At 40.0% G+C, this 25,289-nt stretch overlaps 1 protein-coding gene across 3 annotated transcripts in view; it reads right to left on the bottom strand.

Moving 5' to 3' along the window:
* The window catches only part of LOC126263010 (EH domain-binding protein 1), a 206,933-nt gene that overhangs the window by 171,291 nt on the left and 10,353 nt on the right, over positions 1-25,289 (bottom strand). For all 3 annotated transcript variants that reach the window (XM_049959974.1, XM_049959975.1, XM_049959976.1), the window contains exons 3-4: positions 15,568-15,749; positions 14,249-14,331 (exon numbers count right to left, since the gene is read on the bottom strand). In XM_049959974.1, the coding sequence (XP_049815931.1) occupies positions 14,249-14,331; positions 15,568-15,749 (265 nt within the window). The remainder of the gene's footprint in view (positions 1-14,248; positions 14,332-15,567; positions 15,750-25,289) is intronic.

Here is a 25,289-nt window from a genome sequence, read left to right as displayed (position 1 = left end):
TTCATTGTATATTACTCCTAATTGTATGACTTTTGCTCTTAAGCTCAGATATTGTCAACCCATCTATATGCAGACTGTTAGGACACCCTCCTCAAGTGCAGCAACATGTCACTGCTTGTTTTTGTATTCCACATCATAGATCTACAAAAAGCAAACAATCTCCTCCATTCCCAACTTCATATTTCACTTTACCACTTTACCAACATGACATCTACCCACAGAACAAGTGCAACTAGTGTTTCCGAAGTTGTATCACGCCGAAACTGTTAAGTTTAACCAATGAGTTACACAAACATGCGTCACGCATATACAGTGCCTGGTAAGGCTGGTAGTGCAATCTAGAGGCATAGTGTAAACTACGCTTTACACATGTAATCTTTCTAATAGGAAATATTTTGCAAGGTTGTGTGACCATATACTACAATTGACAGACCAAAAACAGATAATTTGATTGAGCATTTATGTTTCCCACCTGCTGGTAGCTAGCAGGGATCCAGGTAGAAGGTGAGAAAAATCACATATCTAGCATCTGCCAATGACATGATCTGATTTCCCAGATCTAAGGAAGCACTGATACAGTGAGAGAAATTGTGGAAGCTGTAGTGAGCAAGCCCTGTTTTCTGGTGAATGAAGCAAAGATTGAATATCTGGTGACATAATTTTTTCACATTCATGGCAGGATTTGACAGCAAGTGGTGTTTTGAAGAGAAACAGGCTTGACTGCAAAACAGGTTTTATTATTTTATATTTTGCCAGTAACACATTTCACCTTGTTTAAAGGATCTTCAGATTGGCCTACAAAGAAAATACAAACTTTTCTTGCACAATGATGATGCAGCCCTTTTCTCTGCCCAGCTTATCTGATGATAACCAGAACTCAACGCTTATCCAAGATACCCACTCCAGCTACTTGTAGTCACAACCCAATCTTAAGAATGGTTCACAATCTTAAATATCTGGAGGTTATCTTTAAAGAGGATGCAATGCATGAAGCAGACAACAAAATGAGGATCTAAGCCAGAAACCATTCATACGTAAGTCTGTCAGCTTTCTAAATTTCTAGTCTGTTAAGGAATTTAAAACTCCAGCAGTTTAACATAAATCTAATCCAACCCATATGGCTGTATGCTCTGGTAAAAGATGATATCACTGGGGAACCGAGGTTCTAACATTATTGTGAGCCAGATGAGAGCTACAACAGTCAAAATATTGTAAGCCTGATGTGAACAAAACATCTTGTTGCAGATTGGCATAGGGGCTAACTGATGGCAGAAAACAGGAAACACAATCCTGTGGAAGAGGAGCCTTGTAGACACATGTGGTCCTCTGGGTCTGATAGTGTAAATAAACTAAGAAGCAGTATTAAAACTGATAGTACATTTTCAGATTTTATGAATCAGTTACATTAATAACGGTAGAATAAAATGCTATCCTCAGAAATAATTATAATTATTTGTGAAGATACAAAATACTTTAGAGTAAATGGAAATCACCACCTACCCTGCTCTTTGAAAATATTTCAATTTTCACTACTGGTTTGTTTCGTCAAACATCACCAGGTGGCAATTACCCAATTACCGGATGAAGTTCAATGAAATGATTTGATAGTGAATATTTACATGTTTTCTGAACAGCAGGTAAGGTAGTGATTTCCATTTACTTCTTTATCCTATGTTTGGAGATGAAGAAGCCAATTTAGAAACTGTTTTCAATTTTATCTGATTTCTAAATAGTAATTACTTGCAGAACAGAAGGAATGGTATGAAATACAAACATCTCTTCCTCAACTAAGTTCATGAACCCCTGTATCGATACCACACAAAATTAGTTAGGTATTCCAATTCTGTAGACTCAAAGATTGAAAAATTGTGCATCAGTGAACAACAGCACTCACTTTTAAATAATAATAAAACCTATTATAAAGGGCGTTCCACCTAAACTTTTCACCGCCAGTATATCTGGAACAACAATAGAGATTGACAAACAGCTTTCAAGACATGACTGTACAGCCGGGACTCACAATAGTAAATAATAAGAGACCTTCTAAACAGTGTGCAAATATTGGTTTCAACACAAACTGACACCCCACATTATTCTACACAACTACTAACATGAGAAATCACAATAATAATGGTGTTGGTTGCATCGCAATACGTTAATTACATCCTGAGAAACTGGAATGTGAAGTTGATGCATGAAATTAACAAAATGCACCATTATTGCACTTCCTGCTATGCAAGCGTGACCCGCACATTGCTCGTAATCACAATGCAATTGATGTCCATATTCTTACTTTCACTGTTATCCTGAGGACTGAAAGTAATATTAGGGAGTCCTGCCACAAACATTGATATGTACATACTGTATTTGTCTACGTGTAAACTACAGAACCGGCAAGTGTACACCGCACCATTACACCACCCAGGTCAAATATTTGCCACTGCAGTTGTGTACAGGAATGGGCTGTAATCAGCGCTGTGTGTGGGAAGGACTCATTGCAAAGCAGGCTGGTCTGTGTGGAAGTGCACAGAGCTACACAGCACCAGTGACTGTACATTGTAATTGGGGTCACTCTGGTAATCGTGATATTAAATTATCTGTCCATCTGTTCGAGGCGTTCGAACTGGTATTCACAAAAGAGGAAATGGTTGACATAATATTACTGTACGGAGAATGTCACTAAAATGGCAGATCTGCGGCCCAGGTGTATGCCCAATGGTACCCTAACAAATGCCATTCGACCCACCATACATTCATGAATATTGTTACAAGGCTCCGCATGACAGGGCGATTGTCTCCACGAACGCATATCCAGAGCAGAGGCATAACACATGAAACAAAAGAGGTAGCTCATCTGGCAGCTACCGCAATAAACTATCATGCAAGTATTCGTGAAAAGGAGAGACAGATGGGAATCCTTCGAACAAGCGTTACGCATATTCTGCACAGGCACAGATAACACCCAATCACATGGTGCTGCATCAAGTCCTCCATGGCAATGACATTCACTGGAATACTGTCAGTGGGTTCTGCAGCAAGGCCATGAATTTGTGCATAGGGTACTTTTTACTGATGAGGCCATGTTTAAAAACCATGGGAGTGTCAACTTTCACAATATGCACTACTGTCACCAGAAAACCCACACTGGAATCGCTGGGTCGAACATCAACATCAGTGGGGAGTCAATGCATGGTGTGGTATTGTAGGACACCACATCATTGGCCCATATTTCAAAGATGGCACTCTTAACAGGCGACAGTATGAGCGGTTCCCAATATGTACCTTACCTGGACTACTTGAAGATGCACCCCTTCATTTGTGTAAAGTAATGTGGTATCATCATGATGGGTGCCCTACCCAATATGCCATGGTGGCACAACAGGTGCTAAACCAACAATTCCTACAACAATGGATTGGACGGGGCAGTCCCATTCAGGTATTTCTAGCACAGTCGCCAGACCTCACCCCCATGGACTTTTTTTCTCTGAAGACATGTGAAAGATGTGACGTATCAGCAGGTCCCAACAATAATGGCCAATGTGAAAGCCCTTATTTGTACATCTACACCTACATCCTTACTCCGCAAGCCACCTGACGGTGTGTGGCGGAGGGTACCTTGAGTACCTCTATCGGTTCTCCCTTCTATTCCAGTCTCGTATTGTTCGTGGAAAGAAGGATTGTCGGTATGCCTCTCTGTGGGCTCTAATCTCTATGATTTTATCCTCATGGTCTCTTCGCGAGATATATGTAGGAGGGAGCAATATACTGCTTGACTCCTCGGTGAAGGTATGTTCTCGAAACTTCAACAAAAGCCTGTACCGAGCTACTGAGCGTCTCTCCTGCAGAGTCTTCCAATGGAGTTTATCCATCATCTCCGTAACGCTTTCGTGATTACTAAATGATCCTGTAATGAAGCACGCTGCTCTCCGTTGGATCTTCTCTATCTCTTCTATCAACCCTATCTGGTACGGATCCCACAATGCTGAGCAGTATTCAAGCAGTGGGCGAACAAGCTTACTGTGACCTACTTCCTTTGTTTTCGGATTGCATTCCCTTAGGAGTCTTCCAATGAATCTCAGTCTGGCATCTGCTTTGCCGACGATCGACTTTATATGATCATTCCATTTTAAATCACTCCTAATGCATACTCCCAGATAATTTATGGAATTAACTGCTTCCAGTTGCTGACCTGCTATTTTGTAGCTAAATCATAAGGGAACTATCTTTCTATGTATTCACAGCACATTACACTTGTCTGCATTGAGATTCAATTGCCATTCCCTGCACCATGCGTCAATTCGCTGCAGATCCTCCTGCATTTCAGTACAATTTTCCATTGTTACAACCTCTCGATATACTACAGCATCATCTGCAAAAAGCCTCAGTGAACTTCCGATGTCATTCACAAGGTCATTTATGTATATTGTGAATAGCAACGGTCCTATGACACTCCCCTGCGGCACACCTGAAATCACTCTTACTTCGGAAGACTTCTCTCCATTGAGAATGACATGCTGCGTTCTGTTATCTAGGAACTCTTCAATCCAATCACACAATTGGTCTGATAGTCCATATGCTCTTACTTTGTTCATTAAACGACTGTGGGGAACTGTATCGAACACCTTGCGGAAGTCAAGAAACATGGCATCTACCTGGGAACCCGTGTCTATGGCCCTCTGAGTCTTGTGGACGAATAGTGCGAGCTGGGTTTCACACGATCGTCTTTTTCGAAACCCATGCTGATTCCTACAGAGTAGATTTCTAGTCTCCAGAAAAGTCATTATACTCGAACATAATACGTGTTCCAAAATTATACAACTGATAGACGTTAGAGATATAGGTCTATAGTTCTGCACATCTGTTCGACGTCCCTTCTTGAAAACGGGGATGACCTGTGCCCTTTTCCAATCCTTTGGAACACTACACCCTTCTAGAGACATACGGTACACCGCTGCAAGAAGGGGGGCAAGTTCCTTCGAGTACTCAGTGTAAAACCGAACTGGTATCCCATCAGGTCCAGCGGGCCTTTCCTCTTGAGTGATTTTAATTGTTTCTCTATCCCCCTGTCGTCTATTTCGATATCTACCATTTTGTCATCTGTGTGACAATCTAGAGAAGGAACTACAGTGCAGTCTTCCTCTGTGAAACAGCTTTGGAAAAAGACATTTAGTATTTCGACCTCTAGTCTGTCATCCTCTGTTTCAGTACCATTTTGGTCACAGAGTGTCTGGACATTTTGTTTTGATCCACCTACCGCTTTGACGTAAGACCAAAATTTCTTGGGATTTTCTGCCAAGTCAGTACATAGAACTTTACTTTCGAATTCATTGAATGCCTCTCGCATAGCCCTCCTCACACTACATTTCACTTCGTGTAATTTTTGTTTGCCTGCAAGGCTTTGGCTATGTTTAGATTTGCTGTGAAGTTCCCTTTGCTTCCGCAGCAGTTTTCTAATTCGGTTGTTGTACCACGGTGGCTCTTTTCCATCTCTTACGATCTTGCTTGGCACTTGCTCATCTAACACATATTGTAGGATGGTTTTGAACTTTGTCCACTGATCCTCAACACTATCTGTACTTGAGACAAAACCTTTGTGTTGAGCCATCAGGTACTCTGAAATCTGCTTTTTGTCACTTTTGCTAAACAGAAAAATCTTCCTACCTTTTTTAATATTTCTATTTACGGCTGAAATCATCAATGCAGTAACCACTTTATGATCGCTGATTCCCTGTTCTGCATTAACTGTTTCAAATGGTTCGGGTCTGTTTGTCACCAGAAGGTCTAATATGTTATCGCCACGAGTCGGTTCCCTGTTTAACTGCTCAAGGTAGTTTTCGGATAAAGCACTTAAAAAAAAAAAAAAATTTACTGGATTCTTTGTCCCAGTCCATATCCGGCAAATTAAAATCTCCACCCAGAACTATAACATGGTGGGGAAATTTACTCGAAATATTTTCCAAATTATCCTTCAGGTGCTCAGCCACAACAGCTGCTGAGCCAGGTGGCCTATAGAGACATCCAATTACTATGTTTGTGACCTTCACCCAAATTATTTCACATTTCGGATCTCCGTCAATTTCCTTCGATACTATTGCACTTCTTACCGCTATAAACACGCCTCCCCCTTCACTGTCCAGCCTGTCTCTGCAGTATACATTCCAATCTGAGTTTAGAATATCATTACTGTTTACATCTGGTTTCAGCCAACTTTCTGTCCCTAGTGCTATGTGGGCATTGTGACCATTTATTAATGAGAGCAGTTCTGTGACCTTTCTATAGACGCTCCTAGAATTTACTATTAGCAGATTAATATTGTTATTCCCTGTTGCATTTTGCCTACTCCTACCTTGCCGCGTCTCAGGAGGTGTCTTCTCGGGCCTAGGGAGGGAATTCTCTAACCTAAAAAACCCACATGTGCACTCCACACGTACTCCGCTACCCTTGTAGCCACTTCCTGCTGTAGTGCACGCCTGACCTATTCAGCGGGACCCTACATTTCTCCACCCGATAGCGGAGGTCGAGAAATTTGCACCACAGATCTCCGCAGAATCGTCTGAGCCTCTGGTTTAAGCCTTCCACTCGACTCCAAACCAGAGGACCACGATCGGTTCTGGGAACGATACTACAAATAGTTAGCTGCTCAGATTCCACCCCGCAAGTGAGGATTTCCGCCTTCAGCAACTCCGCCAACCACCTGTATGAACTGAGGATGACCTCTGAACCCAGACGGCAGGAGTCATCGGTGCCGACATGAGCAACAATTTGCAGTCAGGTGCACCCAGTGCTCTCTATCGACGCCGGCAGGGCCTCCTCCACATCTCGGATGAGACCCCCCCGGCAAGCAGACAGAGTGAACACTGGCCTTCTTCCCCGACCTTTCCGCTATTTCCCTAAGGGGTTCCATCACCTGCCTAACGTTGGAGCTCCCAATCACTAATAAACCCCTACCCCCGTGTGCCTGCTCGGACCTTGCTGAAGGAGGGGCCACATGTCCACTCACAGGCAGAGTGGGCGATGCCACACGGCCAGCCTCCACATTGACCCTCCGCCTCGTGCGCCGCGATCGCCGTTGTACCCGCCACACCCCTTGGGCAGAGGGTGACCCAACCGCGCCCGGTACCCTCGAAGATGTCTCGACAGCAGGGACAGTGAGTGAAGCATGTAACACCTGGGGTGTACCATGCGACGCACCAGACTTCCCACTGCCGCTACACTCCGATGCAGCAGCCTGAAGACGGCTGACCGCGACCATCAACACGTTCAGCTGTTCGCGAACAGTGGCCAGCTCCTCCTGCGTCCGTACACAGCAGTCACACATCCTATCCATCCTAAGGAATCAATTTACTGAAGAGAGTTAATCAGCTTTTAACTAGACTGCTAATTCACTAAAGGCAGCTGATAGTTGACTAAACTGTGGTTACTAGAAACTTCTTGTAGAAAACAATGAAAATAGCACTACCTGTCTCTGGACTGTATTCAAAACAAACACGAAATCTATGGAACACTTTTACTAGCACTCGACAATTAAAGCTTACTAAAAGCAAAAACACACGGAAGAAGAAGTGACAAGTAAGAAAAATACAGTTAATACTTAAATTAACGTAGCTCGTTGCACAGCAGACGTGACGCAGACGGCAGTTACGACGACACTGACCGCTGCATGTGCTACAATAACACCACAAACACTGACAGCTGTGAGTGGATCTGTGATGGAGTGCGCATAGTGCTGTTGCCAAACAAATGGCAACCTCTTCGAACATACATGGTAGTGTTTTGGCTGCTAGACATGTGATCGGACACCAGCATACATTTTGTGTATTACAGAGAAGATATATGTTTGTTTTGTTAGTACTAGTTTATGTTTATGTCTGCATTGCACCATCTGCAAAGTTCAATTGCGTTGCAGTCATTAAAGATGTTCAGTGACTGTCCTGTACATAGCATGTGCCGTCGTGTAATTCATGTAACTACGTACAAATAACATGTAGCCCCTGTGAGACCCTTCGACAGCCATTAATTTGGTTTACTCTGGCCGGTGGTTATTGGTATTTCAATACTGTTATGTCCATTTTATTACTGTCAAAAGTTTAATAAACCATGTCCTCATTTTCATTGTGGGCGACATGAATCCCAGGCCACATATTATCAGTATGTAAGTACAGCGTCTGTGGCATCGTAATACATCAATCGCATCACGATTACGAGCAACGTGTGGGTCACACATGCATTGCAGCAAGTGCAACAGCGATGCGTTTTGTTCATTCCATGTGTCAATTTCACATTCCAATTTCTCTGGAAGTAACAGATCTATTGCAATGTAAACAAAGCCATTATTACTGTGATTTCTCGTGTTATTGGCTGCGTGTGGAATAAAATGGGGTGTCCATTTTAAAAAAAACATAAGTTTATGTTGAAACCAATATTTTCACATGGTTTAGAATGTCTCAGTATTTACTTTCGTGAGCCCCTGCCGTACATTCTTAGCCGTGAAAGCCATTTGTAAATATCTATTGTGGTTCCACAGATATTGGCAGTGAAAAGTTTAGGAGGGACATCTTGTACAGTAGCAGTACTCTCCAAGGGTACACACTTTATGTGTAATTTCATTTCAAAATAACATATGGAATTTAAGGCTTTGTAGCATTAATGACATGCAGTTATAAGTAATACACAAAATGAAACTGCTACTCAAAAAGTTTTGTTTGTATACCTGTGCACAAAGAGAAAAGTGTGGAATGACACAGAGTTACTGAAGAACATGGTGAATGAGTGAGAGTGTTTCACACATAGCCCCAAGACATCAATTTGGAAGGCTAGTCATGAATCAGTAATTCTAGTGATGTCTGTGGGGAGACTTAAGGGGATACTTACAGCTGTGTCCTTATTGTTTGCAGATGCTACAACCTCTAAAACTTACAAACTATGGTTTATGTGTCAATTTTTCAAATTAAAGTTGCCGCACGATGAAGATTTTTCAGGATTGTGTTGTTTTCAGTGATGAATCAACATTTCTCCAAAGTAGAAATGCGAACGCATAAAGAGCACATCTGGTGGTCAGCAAATCCCCACGAGATGGTACAGTTGCAACAACACTCCTTTAAATTTAATTTTTTTGTGCTTTATCCTGGCAGAAGGTTTATGGGCCTTTCTTTTTCGAAGCAACTGTAACTGGTGTTTCTTATCTTTATGTGCTAGAACTATGGCTCTTCCCTCAACTTGATGAAGCTGAACCACAGAAATTTATTTGGCAGCAAGATACTGCACTGCCTCAATGACATAACTCAAATGCGTGATAGGTTAAACAACGTTGTACACAACCACTGGATTGGACACAAGGGGTCGAGATGACAGAACTTGTTCTGCACGACCTCTACATTCACACATGATCTGACATTCACACACAATCTGACACCACGAGCTTTTTACTTTTGGTATGTCATACAGGATATTGTCTCTGTGCCTCTGCCACAAGCTGATCCAACTTTAGAAACAGCATTGTTGCAACAATTACTCCAGATGCTCTGATCAAGGTTTGGGAAGAACTCTTAGCTCTCCTATTGATTCTGTGTGAGGAATGGTGTTCACATTAAACACTTGCAAGAAAAACTTGTTTGAGTTGCTCTTTCATTTTATGTATTATTTATAACTGTAAGTTTAATGTAATAGAAGACTAAAAAGCCTTAAAACCAGTACATTTGTTTTGAAACACCCTGCATATACTGCCCAGCATTCTTTTGCAACTAAAACCAACTTACAATATCTACAAGGAAAAGATTCACCAAATTTCGATTTCAACTAAAGATCTCAGTTTTCTTACTTATCAGACAACTGCTATGCATCTTTGCTGCAGGCTACAATAATACGGTCAAAAATTAAATAAATAAACTAGTGTGACAATCCGGTCTACTGCCACAACTCTTAAGCTTTTTACCCCCACCACTAACCAGTCTGGGAATAACAAGCTTACTACATTACCTTTCCACAGTGTTTGTTGGTATTCATCAATTTCCTCGCATACCAAATTAACCCTTCCCCTTTTCCCACTTTCCTTCCCCTCCCTCCTAATTCCATTCATGTTAGCACTGCTGAGACAGTATGAAGACATTGCAAGTACAATCCAACCTGGCATAGTTGATCTTATCCCACAGAAGATTAATGTTCTCAGATGACATCTGGAATCATGAAGTTGCTCCACTCTTCTCTCTTGTATCCCTCTACACCTACCATTCTCTCAATGAAATTTAATAATTTCCTTTCCTTATCCTATTGCAATGGAGCATGAGGTGAATCAAAATTATTTGAGAGATTTATGGCTATCATCAGACCTTGATGTCCAAGGTAGCAATGATGGTGACACTCAATAGTATAGTAAAAATGGGTTTTAATAAAACAAGTTTAGATTCTGTGGAACTTTTTTGGACTTACCATGACAGCTATTTAGTAGCTTAAAAGCATTTACCATTTTTTTTAAAGCAGTGGTATAAAGTTGAAATAAGGAGGCTTGCATAAGATAAAATTGCATATGAGCACAATGTCATGGTTCAGGTAATTAATGACGTATGAACAATATTCAAATGAGTAAAAAGATGTGTTGCCAACGGCAAACAATCTTTGAAGCAACATCACAAAACACGGAGACAGCTGGAAATTATGGTGAGCTTGAAAAGAGTAAACTGCCAGAGCAACATTGTGGTATCACTAAGCAACAGCAGTCTGCGGCCGGGCAGGATGAAACAGCAAGTGGTAGCTTTATCCACATGGTGATAGCAACAGCAATGTTTGCTTTCATGCATATTGTGGAGAGCAGCAGAATTCCAAATGAGAAGTAGAAATGACAAAGTGTATTGTCTTGTATAACACTATGTTTCCGAGTCTTGTGGTAGGTGTAGTAAGAAAATTAAAAGAATAATTCGTCACTGAAAGGTTGTGAAATGGAAGTAGTTGCTGTAAATATCATATTGGAAGCTATAGCAAAACTGGATGGCCAATTGGTAGACACTGAGAACACTATTAAGGATCAAGCAACTAAACTTAGTAAGTTTATCTTGGAAACAAGTCAAGTCAGAGATAAAACATACACAGCTGGGCACAGAAAGGAAATGAAATGAATTTCGTGGATTCAGAGGGCATGTGATGCTATTTCAGTGATGGCAAAATTGAGTCCTATTTACAAGGAACTTGGCAGTAAGACATTCACTCCCCCCCCCCCCCCCCCAGATGTACTGTAGCAAAAGACTGTCTTCAATACATGAAACCACAAGGAGCTTCGGAGCAGCTCAGAGGGTCTTTGAATCATTAGCCTCATTCCATTTAAGTTTCGTAGCCACTGACTGAAGGTGATTGGCTCACTGTGAGAAAATTCCCCAAGATTGCCAGCATCTCCGATGGCGCGATCCTTCCAACTGGGGTCCCCCTCTGGAATGGGGCACACCCACCTTAAGTGACTGTTCATGCCTCAGGCCTCCTGAACACCTTACAGAGGGACCAATCAGCAATTTGGGAAGGTAGCAGCTCAGGCAATCACCCCTCCCTGGGCCTGGCCTATACCATGGGGTACGCACAAACCCTACCTGTCGACCCGGGGCTGGGAATTACGCGTAACCCTGTCACCTGTTACGCATCAGATACATGGGCCGATCTTTAGGAGCGCACAGGGAGGAAGAAAAAGAGGAACATCAAATGCTGAAGCGGAGGAAGGATAGGAGAAGGTGAACGAAGAAAGAAGAAAAGGACAGTGGAGAGTATTCTGATACTGACTACTGAAAATGCAGACTACATTTCCAAAAACAACCCAGACATTTTCCCCCAAGGGACAGGAAACAGAACAGCAAGAGGATACACATGCAGCATGGAAGGGAAAAGATGCTGCAAAGGCTGGGGCCCCGTGGTAGCCAAGCACAAACCCACCAAAGAGCAGAAACCCCCTGTGGGACTAGATAATGTGTTTTAATAAATGAGTACAGATCCAGGGAAACTTTATTTGACTATCATGACAGTTATTCATCATTTGGAAAGTATCAAGCAGTTACACACACACACACACACACACACACACACACACACACACACACACAGAGAGAGAGAGAGAGAGAGAGAGAGAGAGAGAGAGAGAGAGAGAGAGACTATAAATATATGTCTTATTAACTGCCAGTATGTTGGATACATTATTACTGAACCTGGGGATTACATTCGTGTACTCACTCTTCTTCAATCATTACGTTTTACTCACGAACGTGTGACTGAATGATAACTGGGCCGCAAGTGACTGAATTTTTTAGAATTCAATTTCTCACATTTTATACAGATCAGATAATAGGACCATATCTACTCTACAAGAGGTGAAAGAAAAAGTACTGTGAAAAGAAAGAAATGAACAAACACACAAACAAAGGAACCCATGAATTTACCACTGTCACATACAGACTGATCTCTCATCAGATAAAAATCCCATCACACTTTCAAAATCTTAAGAACAGGTTTGCATCTGGTTTCAGTGTCACCTAGAGTGTATAATGAAGCACAACAGAGCTAAAATATTGAAGTTTTCGTGTAACATTTCTAATTCAAGCTACAGCATGCTCTCTGAATAAGGCGTCAAAATACTTCATGGCGTCTCAAACACAATTTTAAGTGAAATCTAATTTCTTTTGTATAATTAAACTTACAAAAGAGCAGGGACTTTTCACAATTTCAACATTTCTCCAAAAAGTATGAACATAGTTTAGTCATCATTATTTCTGCAATATATATAAATTACTTTACTCGGATGTACCTTTAATGAATTATATCTCAATAACACATGTAATCCAGTTAAACTCGTGATGCACCAAAACACGAACAACACTAAAACACATTCACACTTAAAAAATCGGTTTGCACACATTTATTAATTATTTCATATCTACATGGTGGCGCAGATAAAAGAAACCTGTGTAAGTATAAAGGAAATCCATTGAAATTACAGAAACGAAGAGCCAAAATGGACTTACAATTTATTTATAATGAAAAAAACAGTGAAAAATATATTTATATAAGATGCTGAAAGTGACATCAGTACACAGATATGAACATCTAAGAATATTCAGGGATACACCCTGTGTCAAGTTCAGATATCGATGGCAGCAGCTTTACGGCTGATGATGTCTTTCAGTTCCTCTACTGCATGTGGATTTGTCTCTTTGAGTGTCTCCAAAAAAAAAAATCTCACGTTGTTAGATCTGTTGAACATAGTGGCCATAAAAATTTGCTAACAGCTCATTACTCAATTAAGACATCATGGACTTGTTCCTAAGATGCCTCAGATGCATGGCATGTTGCCCCATCTTGCTGGAAAAAGCATTATTAGCTTTCATATTCAGTGAAGTGAGCAAAGAATTTAACAAAAATATCCATATATGTAACTGTGTTGAAGGCAATGTAAAAAAAATATCAGTCCAACGATGCGCGTTCCTGCTATACTGCACCAAACGCCGATGTTTTCCATCATGGAGTGGTTGGTAACACACAATGTTAGGATCTTTCATTGCCCAGTACCTCATGGTTCTGTGAATTCCTATGACCAGAAAAATGAAACCCTGCTTCATCACTCACAATGTAATGGAAAGAATCTAACAAACCATTGTTGTTGTTATTCAAAAGCTACGTGCAATAATCTACGTGTTTCTGACTGTCATCCTCCCTAATTGCTGCTCAGCCATCATACAACATGGCTTCAAATTAAGACTTTTCAATATCTGCTAGTAACTCTTGCTACCGACATGGGCCTGTTGGGCCAGTTTATGAGTAAACTTCTTTAGGCTTTGAATAATCCTCCAGCGAATGTTTGCCATAACTTCTGGTGAGCAAACTGAAGGAATCCTTTGTCATTTTACATTTTGTATAGATCCTTCGGTGCACCAGTTTTTATACAGGCTTTATCCTGATACCTGACCTCGGAAATTTTGCGAGTTTCCTTAATAGAACTTGTTTTCACATGTGTCCACGATTTAATTTCTTTCTTCTATCAAGAAAGTCATTTTGCAGACTGCAAAGAGAAATGTCTACCTTCACTGACGAAATAAACTGAAATGCTAACATAAGATCACTAACAATCAATTATTGCATAAAACTTTGCATTGTTGTAGCCGTTTTATTTCAGAAGCCAATATATTGCATTTGCATTCAAAGAGAAGGTGGGCTACTTTTAACTGCGCCACCCGTACTGTTCCATAAGAAATATTCCTATATCTACATTCCACTTCTAACTCACCTTCCTCCTCATCCTCAAAATCTTCAAGAGGTGCTATGTCACTCATACTCATCAGGCTCGCCATACTCTGCATATCTTCATCTCTGAATAGTATTAAAATATTGATCAATTATATTTTTCTCACGTATGTGCACTGAGATTATAAACACTTAACTGTATATGAAACACATAGTCAGTCTGTAACATTCATATTGCACAAAACTACAGTGATCACACACTGCAGCACAGGAAGGAAAGATGACATAATTGTTTCACCATTATCGAGAAACAATGGATACAGCAAACTTAGTAGTGTAATAAAAGTTCTGTCATAATATGTTGTACTCACCACATACAGAAACACTTCGTGTGTCTACCTAGGTTGACATGTATGAAAACAGAAATGCATTACTTTGAATACTGTACAAATGTTACAGTTTGAATAAGTGTGGATGATCTGCCACTTTACTCATATACTAAAGATAGTTTTACAGTAGTGAACACACAGCATTGTGCAAATAATACAAAATCATGGAAGTTACTTATTATAAGAGATATTTCTCAGAACAGAGTAAGAAACTAGTTGACTGTCCAATAAACATTCTTATAATTGCAGAGCTTATGAGCATGAAGGAATTCCAATTACTACAATTATAATAAATTGCGGATAATCTGTCTTAAAACAAAGGTAGTACAGTGATTTGTGATATATTCAGAACAATATAGAACACATATCCATAAAAGTCTGTGAATGGGAGAACATTACACATGCTGCATGCAGTGAATAAAGACAATTAAAGAACTGTGAATTCTGAGAAAAGCATGTTTTCATTCCATTTTCTCATGCATACAAACAACACAAAACAAACATTACAAGAAAGAGAACAGCAACTTTCCATTCTCTTTCTATATATAGGATGATGTAGACATTTGCTGCATGCTGGCATATGCCAAATTTCTCTAATACAAGGTTTCATTTTCAAACACATCTGCATAACATAATATTCACACAATGTCCAATGAGTATATGATCTCTTATTCCAGTTTGGAAATACTACACAGAAACAAGAAAAATTTCTAGTGTCCATTGTTTACATGTTGCAAATTAAATCATTACTCCTATTAACTCCATTTATTTTGCCTTCATATGCTCAGGAAACTAGAGAATGTGAGACAGCATTTTGGTACTATAATTTGCAGTGTTTATTTTGAAAAAATGGAAACATGTTGAATTATATGCTGGCACAACATGTGATGATGCTCTCATTTCACATGCAATAAAACATACATTATGAAACAGTAAAGTAGCATGTGCCAGACACATTAATTCAAATACTTACGTGGCTTTCCCTTCCCGGACAAGAACACAAAATAGTGTTGCCTCCAACGTGGCACCAACAATTTTCTTAGTTACTGGTTTCAAAGTCATGTTCAAATGACTCTGCTTGGACTCTACACTGGCATATTTGCGCATGTTAATATTTGTTGCTGCCAACTGACGACGTTTGCCAGTTGCTGGAACCTTCACCAAGCAAAAATGGAAAATAAAGTATGAAAATGGGATACCTGGTTATGATATTCTGTATCTTTAATGCCACGATCTTCTTTTGCTAATATACTAGACAATAATCTGTTATTTCAGTGATACTCATGATATTTACACACACACACACACACACACACACACACACACACACACACACACACACACACAGCAATATTTAAATTTTGTTCTAAAATACACAACATTATACACAACATAAAACTCCTATAAGCAAGTATGTAAATTTAAGCTGTTATTTGATCACAAAACAGTTTGTAAAAATTTTGTCAGATTGAGTCCCTTGAGACACAATAATTTAAATTTCATATGCACGCATCCTACCACATAAAAAAATTGCAATCTGTCACTAATTAAACTAAGACTTGCTCTCACCAGTGTATAAAACAATCAAGTAAAGAATGTTGCACTGGATTCAGTAAGCGACAGACACCACAAAATGGCAGGTCTTTCCATCAAAACAGAAAATGCATCCATAGCATGCTCCAAAGACAGGGACATGTCAGAACACAATCTTCTTCATGCCCAGATGGCACTATCCTTAGACCACCCGGCCAGCTTTGTGAAATGAAGCTGCTTAGTCCACATAAGCAGCCACAGTGAGGTAAATGCGGGCCAGAGAAAGGACACTGTGTTATTGTCTGCATCTCATAATAGTCTTATGCTACTTATTGAGAAATGTCACATCCCTGCTTGATCACAGAGTCAGATAGCAAGCAGGGTGCAACTATCTTCCCTTGCTGCTGTAAATGGACATGATGTCCACATTCTGCACAATATTCTGCATATTTTGAACATCATCATCATCATCATCATCATCATCTAGAGGCAAGTGCTGGTTGCATTACAGGATATATTGGGGAAATCACCCAGCTGAGGAATTTCATATCTTAATCCTGTCTACTCAGCTGGAGTGACATAGGAATTGAGAGATTTTCTCCACTACAGATAGCCAACTCATTAAAGACATATCCAGAAGATGCAATCAGGGAAAACAATTGCAGCCAAATGTGCCACCAGTTGACAGCTATCTGTGGATCCAATTTTAAAATAACAATGTTAGAAAATGATATCTGGGGTTACGAGACTTATGACATCTACATGCACATATAATAAATACTCCACACACCCTGCACAGTGCAGTGAGGAACACTAGTTTATACTACTGCTAGTCATTTCCTTTCCTTTTAAGTTATAAGGAAAACAATTGCTTCAATGCCTCTCTGAAAGTCCTAATCTCTCTTATTTTACCCTTATGCTCTTTATATAAGATGAACACAGAGACAAAAGAATCTTTTCATAGTCTCTCTCACGTGCAGTTCTCTAAATTTCCTCAACAGCATTTTGCAAGAAGATCATCTTCCCTCCAAGCATTCCCATTCCTCAATACCCTTGTACTGATCACATCAACCAGTAGCATATCCAGCTGCACACCTCCGAATTCTTTGTCGTCTACCTTTAATCGAACCTGGTGAGAATCCAAATACACTAACAGTATTCAAGAATACGTGGCAAAAGTGTTATGTAAATTGTCTCCTTTATAGCTGCACTGCATTTTCCCCACAACTCTACCAATAAACTGTATTTGGCCATTCACCTTCTCTGCAACTGATGTTATGTGATATTTTGGTGTCCTGTGCATGTGAGTTTTTGCACTCTCATAAAGATAAGTTGTTTCTACTGTAATAACAGTTACTTTAGGGCAAACTACTCATTAAATACAAGTATTAGTGTGCTTTTTAAGCTTACTGTTATAGGTATCTTTACATATGATTCCAGAAAGAACTGAAAAAAAAAATCATACTGTCAGGTTGTAGTCATACTTTTGTTTATATTTTCGTGCAGTTAACTTAAAGAATCCCATTATTTCTGCTCTTTTTCTTTCCATAAATTTAAGTACAGCATATCCATCTTTATTAAGTTCATATTTCCAGACAGTAGTGTGAATCTTAAATAGTGAAATTTTAAATTTTCCCAGCAAATTAAATGTTCAAAGAGATTTCAGGATTGCAGCCGATCGTTATAAACTTCATTCCATTATATTTCAACTGGACACCTGCAAGTCATCTTCAGGTGAGCCATCAAAGACTGACAAAGAATTTCTCCTCTCCAACTTATATAGTGTGCTGATGCTACTATCGCGCATGCATCAGAGTCACTGTGACAGAAGGGCCACACTGCCCAGCGGCAGCACCCTCGCTGGTGGAACTGCAAGGATCAGCTGATCCTTGCAGTTCCACCAGCGAAGGTGCTGCCACCGGGCGGTGTGGTCCTTCTGTCACCGTGACAGTGACACATGCACGGCAGTACTATGAGCACGGTATATAAGGCCGAGTGGAGAACGTCTTCACAGCCTTCGATGGCTTACCTGAAGATGACTGGCAGGTGTTCAATTGAAATATCGTAAAATGAGGTTTATGACGACCGGCTGTAATCCCGAAATCTCTTCGAACAAATCTTAAATTGTTTGATTCAGAAACTTTTGCATTAGTGGTTTGTTTGCATACAGTTTGTACATTGACATTGCATTTCTACTGTGAATAAGTTAATTAAAAGCTACTGCAGTTAAGTGAGTACCGAGTTCTTGTTGTAAGCGGAAATAATGGACTTTTTACATTATATCACATCTTAAGCGCTAACCATTTGACTAACTTTGCAAAAATTCGTGTAGCATAAAGTATGTCAAGTGATTTAATTCTAGTTTTAAGCATGTAATCTGTGTTGCAATACACGATAAGTGTGGATGTTGCCATAAGGTAGTCAGAGAGGGAGTGGTCCGTGTAGATTGTAGAATGGAATTTCACTTGGGTGACTGTAGTCAGGGAATGTATGTGGAACTCAATGAGGCTCTGCCATGGAACTATAGAATCTATAAAGACAAGAGAATCACTGGAGGCACAGACTTGTACCCTTCAGGCCAAAATAGAACACACGAAATTTGAACTAGATAGGGTGAAGGAGGAAAAAAGATCATGGGAACTGGATAAAGGTCAAAAGCAATAGGTAAAAACGGAACAGCTCTTCAACTTCATCATCTACATTTAAGCTAACAGTATCGAATAAATTAACTGAAGCACGAGGGGAAGAGCCTCATCAGCTGCAGCTCACAGTAAGGTGCAGTGGACTTCTAGCAAAGAAACTAAGTGCAGTTTGGTACCAAATGAGGGTAGGAACAAAGGAGCCTTGCATTTAAGTAGTAGCCATGGGACGGGCGTGGGCCAGATGACACAGGACAAATCAGGGACAGGATGTCGGGTCACAAGTTCACTGCAGTTGACAAAAATATTGTATCTACTGAGGTCGAATTTGAGAGTGACAGTGAGGTTATCCTGATATATATAAGAGGTCTACGTGAAATCAAGTTAACTGCTGGATGCTTTTACCATTCACTCGATTCTGCTATCACAGTATTAGAGTCACTCAGAGAAAGTCTATGGTCAGTAGTGCAGAAATACCATGAACATGCAATATTAGTTGGAAGCTACTCTAAACAACAATGTATACACCGGGACGTCTACGGATCCATAGCAAGGGGTACACACAGACAGTCTTGCGAAGTACTTTTGAACAAATTTTCAGTAAACTGTCTTGAGCGGCTAGTTAGACAGCTAATGCACATTGGAAACATTTTAGACACTGTAGCTACAAACGGGTCTGACCTTATCAACGGCAGCAATGTAGAGTCAGGGATTAGTGATCATATCATAGTTACTGTGGTTAAGTTCATAAACTAATCAATAAGGCTAGGAGAGCATTTCTGCTAGAAAGATCAGATAATCAGTTGTTAGCATTCCATTTAGACACTGAACTGATCTCACTTAGTTCCAGTACGATTGATGGATGGAAAAGATCCATCATGGAGTAACAACAAAATTCGGAAAATGCTGAGAAAGCAAAGGGTGTTGCACTCTCCATTCATAAGAGAATGTCCAAATGTGCAAGGAAAAGTTAATAGACATTTGTATGGCTCTAAAAAGATTAATGTGTGAAGCATACAACTACCACTGTCATACTTTAGAAAAAAATCTGCCACACTCAAGAAAATTCTGGTCCTACATTAAATCGCTAAGCAGATCTCAGGCTTCTATGCAGTCAATCACTGAACAGTCTGGTATGGCAGTAGAAGACAGCAAAAGGAAAGCAAAAGTTTTAAATTTTGGACTTAAGAAATTGTTCATGCACAAGAATTGTACAAACATACTACCATTTGACTACCACACAGACTCCCGTACGGAGGACATTGTAATAACCACCCCTGGCATAAAGAAACAACTGAAAGAGCTGAAAACAAATAAGTAACTAGGTTCAGGTTGATCTCAACTCAGTTTTACAAATACATAAGCTATGGCACTGGCCCCTTATGTATTTTTCTTTTATCGTGAATCCCTCACACAGCACAAAGTCCCAAGCAACTGGAAAAAAGGCACAAGTTTCTCCAGGATATAAGGACTGTAAAAGAACAGACCCAAAAAATTATTCTTTGAGATAGAAAAGCTTCTGTCCACAAATCAGCACAGCTTTAGAAAGCAACAGCTGTGTGAAACTCCACATGTCCTTTTCCCACAATATATTCCAAACCACGGATGAAGGGCAATAGGCAGATTCCATATTTCTAGATTTACAAAAAGCATTTGACACAGTGCCCCACTGCTCACTGTTAACGATGATGTGAGCATACAAAATAGGTTCCCAGATGTGTGAGTGGCTTACAATCTTCTTAAGCAATAGAATGTAGTATGTTGTCCTCAATTGCAAGTGTTCATCAGACGAGTGTATTATCAGGAGTGCCGCAGGAATGCACGATAGAGTTCTGTTATATCTATAATGATCTGGCGGACAGGGTGAGCAACAATCTGTGGCTGTTTGCTGATGATGCTGTGGTGTACGAGCTGGTGTCATTGGTGCAGGAAGATACAAGATGACAGACAAAATCTGTGGTTGGTGTGATGAATGGCAGCTAGCTCTAAATGTAGAAAAATACAAGTTAATGCAAATTAGTAGGAAAAACAAATCTGTAATGTTCAAAAACAGCCCTACCAGCATGCTGCTCATCACAGTCATGTCGGTTAAATATGTAGATGTAACATTGCAAAGCAATATGAAATGGAATGAGCATGTAAGAATTGTAGTAGGGAAGGTGTGTGGTCGACTTTGGTTTATTGGGAGAAGTTTAAGTTTAGGAAAGTGGTTTACTCGTAAGGCAGACCACATACAGGATGCTATTGTGAACCATTATTGAATACTGCTGACTGTCTGGGAACTGCACCAGGTAGGATCGGAGGTACACATCGAATCAATTTAGAAGTGGGCTGTCAGATTTGTTATAAGTAGGTTTCAACAACACACAAGTATTACCCAGATTCTGCTGCCACCTAAATAGATGTCAAATAACCAAGAAGATAAGAGAATTTAAGGCTCGTGCAGTGGCATATATACAGTTGTGTTTTCCTCGCTCTGTTTGAGAGTAGAACAGGAAAGGAAATGACTAGTAGTGGTGTACAGTGTGCTCTCTCCTATCTTCCATGCACTGTATGGTGGCATGCGGAGTATGTACATAGATCTAGAAGCACAAGTATTGTGACGCCAAATGCCAGAGGTGGAAGAGAACATGAGGAACCTGTGCACAGACTTTGGAAAAGAGGATCAGGTTATTGTAGTACGTGGAGCCGGTAACAGCCCCGCTAAGGACAATAATCACAGCATTAGGGATGACCCGCACAAAATAGAAGTAGCAGCTACACACAAATGTGAGTTTTGTGGACAATGTCATGACCATTCTTGGATTAACAGCAATGCCAGCCATGTGAACAATGAGTTGAGTAGACTGCTGCTGACTGAAATTCATATGAGTGCAGTGCTGCCTACACTAAACATGGCCTACACCTGAACAGGAGACTGAAAGATAGATTGGATGAGCTTTTTGCACAAAATGTATGCGGGGCCGCCATCACACAAAGCAAGATCCCTGTCGTTACTGGCAACAAAGAAATATCATTTTTAGGTTAGAATCACAATTTAGGCATCCTTTTGAGAGAAGTCAAAATAACAAAAGTGCCCCACAAACGCTCGATAATGCACAGAAAAGAAAGGTTAACTTATTTTACCCTAATATTGGATGACGGAGTGATAAGGTAGTTTCTGGTCTGTTTGGAAAATTTAGATAGCTCTGAAAACAGACATCCTGTGCCTCCCTGAGCACTACATAACCAGTGTTAGATAAACCACATGTAAAAGACTACACTCTAGCAGCTTACTCATACAGAAAAAGGAGAAGTTGTTAGATATATTTAAACAGAACACAATTTCAAAAACACTGACACAAATATATTTTGCAGTGATCAGCTCATAAAAGCACAAGCTTGTGAATTAATACTTAAAAATAGTTCACTATTAACTGTAACTGTATAAGATTCCCACTGGGGAATTTTGATCTGTTTATGAGGAATCAGGATTCCTTACTGTGCTACAAAGCAAACAGCAGCAAGCAGTTAATAGTCTGTGATGATTTCAATGCAAATTTTCTACAGAATTCTGATATGAAAAGTGATCCAGAAACCTTATTTGGATCCTAGAATTTGATCTCAGTAGTTAACTTTTGCAGCACAGGTGCATAAAGACAGTAGGACCCAAATAGACATTGTTCTCTTTGGTGACGCTCAGAGCAAGACAGTAACTCTTTACCACGTAACAAATGCTCACTATGATGCGCAGTTACTGAGGATGGATAAGATAGCGCCTTACAGAAAAGATGTTCTTCAGTGGATATCTGTTCGAATAATTAATGACTCCAGGACAATTTTTTTAAGACTAAGATACAAGAGATGACCAGGGATGAAATTTATAGTGAACTAATGCTAACATAAAATTTGATATATTTCATGATAAATTCATATCATTATTTAAAAACAGATTTCCAAATGCTAACAAGGAAGGGCATTAAACAGCCACATAAAGACTTTGGCTCAACAGAGCGATTAAACTATCTTGTAAGAAGAAAAGTGAAATGTATCTGCTGGCAAAAACAAGTACAGATCATGCAGTAGTTGCACATTACAAAAACTTCTCAAGATTACTGAGAAAAGTTTTTAAACATCAAGCAACATTTGCAAATGCCAGAAATCAGTAAGCCTGACAACAGACTTAAGAATCTGGTATGCAATGACATGGGAGACAGGAAGACAGGACAACTAGCCACTGAACAGGGACACATCACTATTGAACTGAACGGAAGAGATATAAATGTTGAGTCATAGGTAGCAAATATATTTAATAATCATTTCTTAAATACACTATGTGATCAAAAGTATCCGGACACCTGGCTGAAAATGACTTAAAAGTTCGTGACACCCTCCATCGGTAATGCTGGAATTCAATATTGTGTTGGTCCACCCTTGCCTCAATGACAGCTCCCACTATCATAGGCATATGTTCAATGAGATGCTGGAAGGTTTCTTGGGAAATGGCAGCCCATTCTTCATGGAGTGCCGCACTGAGGAGAGGTATCGATGTCGGTAAGTGAAGCCTGGCACAAAGCCAGCGTTCCAAAACAACCCAAAAGTGTTCTACAGGATTCAGGACAGGACACTGTGCACGCCAGTCCATTACAGGGATGTTACTGTCGTGTAACCACTCCGCCACAGGCCGTGCATTATAAACAGGTGCTCGATGATGTTGACAGATGCAATTGCCATCCCCAAATTGCTCTTCAACAGTGGGAAGCAAGAAGGTGCTTAAAACATCAATGTAGGCCTGTGCTGTGATAGTGTGACGCAAAACAAGGGGTGCAAGCCCCCTCCATGAAAAACATGACCACACCATAACACTACCACCTCCGAATTTTACTGTTGGCACTACACACACTGGCAGATGACATTCATCGGGAATTCGCCACACACACACCCTGCCATCGGATCGCCATATTATGTACCGTGATTCGTCATTCCACGCAACGGTTCTTCACTGTTCAATCATCCAACATTCATGCTCCTTACACCAGGCGAGGTGTCATTTGGCATTTAATGGCATGATGTGTGGCTTATGAGCAGCTGCTCAACCATGAAACCCAAGTTTTCTCACCTCCTGCCCAACTGACATAGTACTTGCAGTGGATCCTGATGCAGTTTGGAATTTCTGTGTGATGGTCTGGATAGATGCCTGCCTATTACACATTATGACCCTCTTCAACTGTCAGCAGTCTCTGTCAGTCAACAGACGAGGTCAGCCTGTACGCTTTTGCGCTGTAAGTGTCCCTTTATGTTTCCACTTCATTATCACATTGGACACAGTGGACCTAGGGAGGTTTAGGAGTGTGGAAATCTCGTGTACATCACCTGACCACATTTGAAGTCCGTGACTTCTGTGGAGCACTCCATTCTGTTCTCTCACAATATCTAATGACTACTGAGGTCACTGATATGGAGTACCTGGCAGTAGGTGGTAGCACAATGCACCTAATATGAAAAACTTATATTTTAGGGGGTGTCCAGATACTTTTGATCACATAGTGTACTTTAGAAAGTATAGAGACAAAAAGTTCTACAGAAAAATCACAGTACTATGCTGAAAAAGCAACTTCCATAAATGTAAACGTCGGCTTATCCGGCCGTTGCCACAGTTAATAAAATTCTTCTATGTTTGAGGCCACATAGTCAACTATAAAAATCTGACATTTCGGTGAATGTTGCAGTAGTCGCTGAAACACAGACAGAATCTTTCAGGATTTAGGCATTCTGACTAATGCTTCAAAGTATATTTATTTGATCATGAAATTCATAGAAAAAAATCTGCTGCAGTTCAAGAGGAACAATGATGTAAATAATTCTTCTGACTACTGCTTCACATTATATTTATTAAATCAGGAAATTTGTTGTAAATAATCCTCTGTAGTTCATGAGGAACAACAATGTAAATAATTACAATACCAGAATGAAAAATGGCATTCATTACTCCACATTAAGGCTGTCCTTAGCACAAAATGGGGTGCACAATGCTGCAACTAATATTATTGATAACTTATCCAGTGATATAAAATGTCTGACAGACAGACAAGTAAAATTTGAAAACAAACTGAAAAGTTTCTCCTTGACAAATCATTCTATTCCATAGAAGAATTTCTATTGTTGAAATGTGTAAAAGGTAGTGGATAGGAATTACTAACTCAAATCTATAGATTTAAGAAAAACAAATGTTCAACACCTAGCCATATTTACAAATTAATTAGCAATGTGTATGTAAAATAACTCAGTCCAGATCATTACGATTTATTGTGCAAATGAGCCACAGAATATGAAACTAATGAATTGACTTGTCATTTTACAACAAGTAGGTACTGGGAGATGAAGAACCTTGCACAGGATAGAGTAGCATGGAGAGCTGCATCAAACCAGTCTCTGGACAACAACAACAACATGCCTAGGTATTTAATGGACAAGACTAAGTCAAGCAGAAACCCATAAATACACTAACTGGACATTATAAGAGTACTACTTCTAGCCATCTACA

The sequence above is a fragment of the Schistocerca nitens genome, chromosome 6, assembly GCF_023898315.1.
Source record: "Schistocerca nitens isolate TAMUIC-IGC-003100 chromosome 6, iqSchNite1.1, whole genome shotgun sequence".
In the NCBI taxonomy this organism is placed as follows: Eukaryota; Metazoa; Arthropoda; class Insecta; order Orthoptera; family Acrididae; genus Schistocerca; species Schistocerca nitens.
Note: the sequence above shows the minus strand (reverse complement) of the source record. Positions and strands in the feature narration are given on the sequence as shown.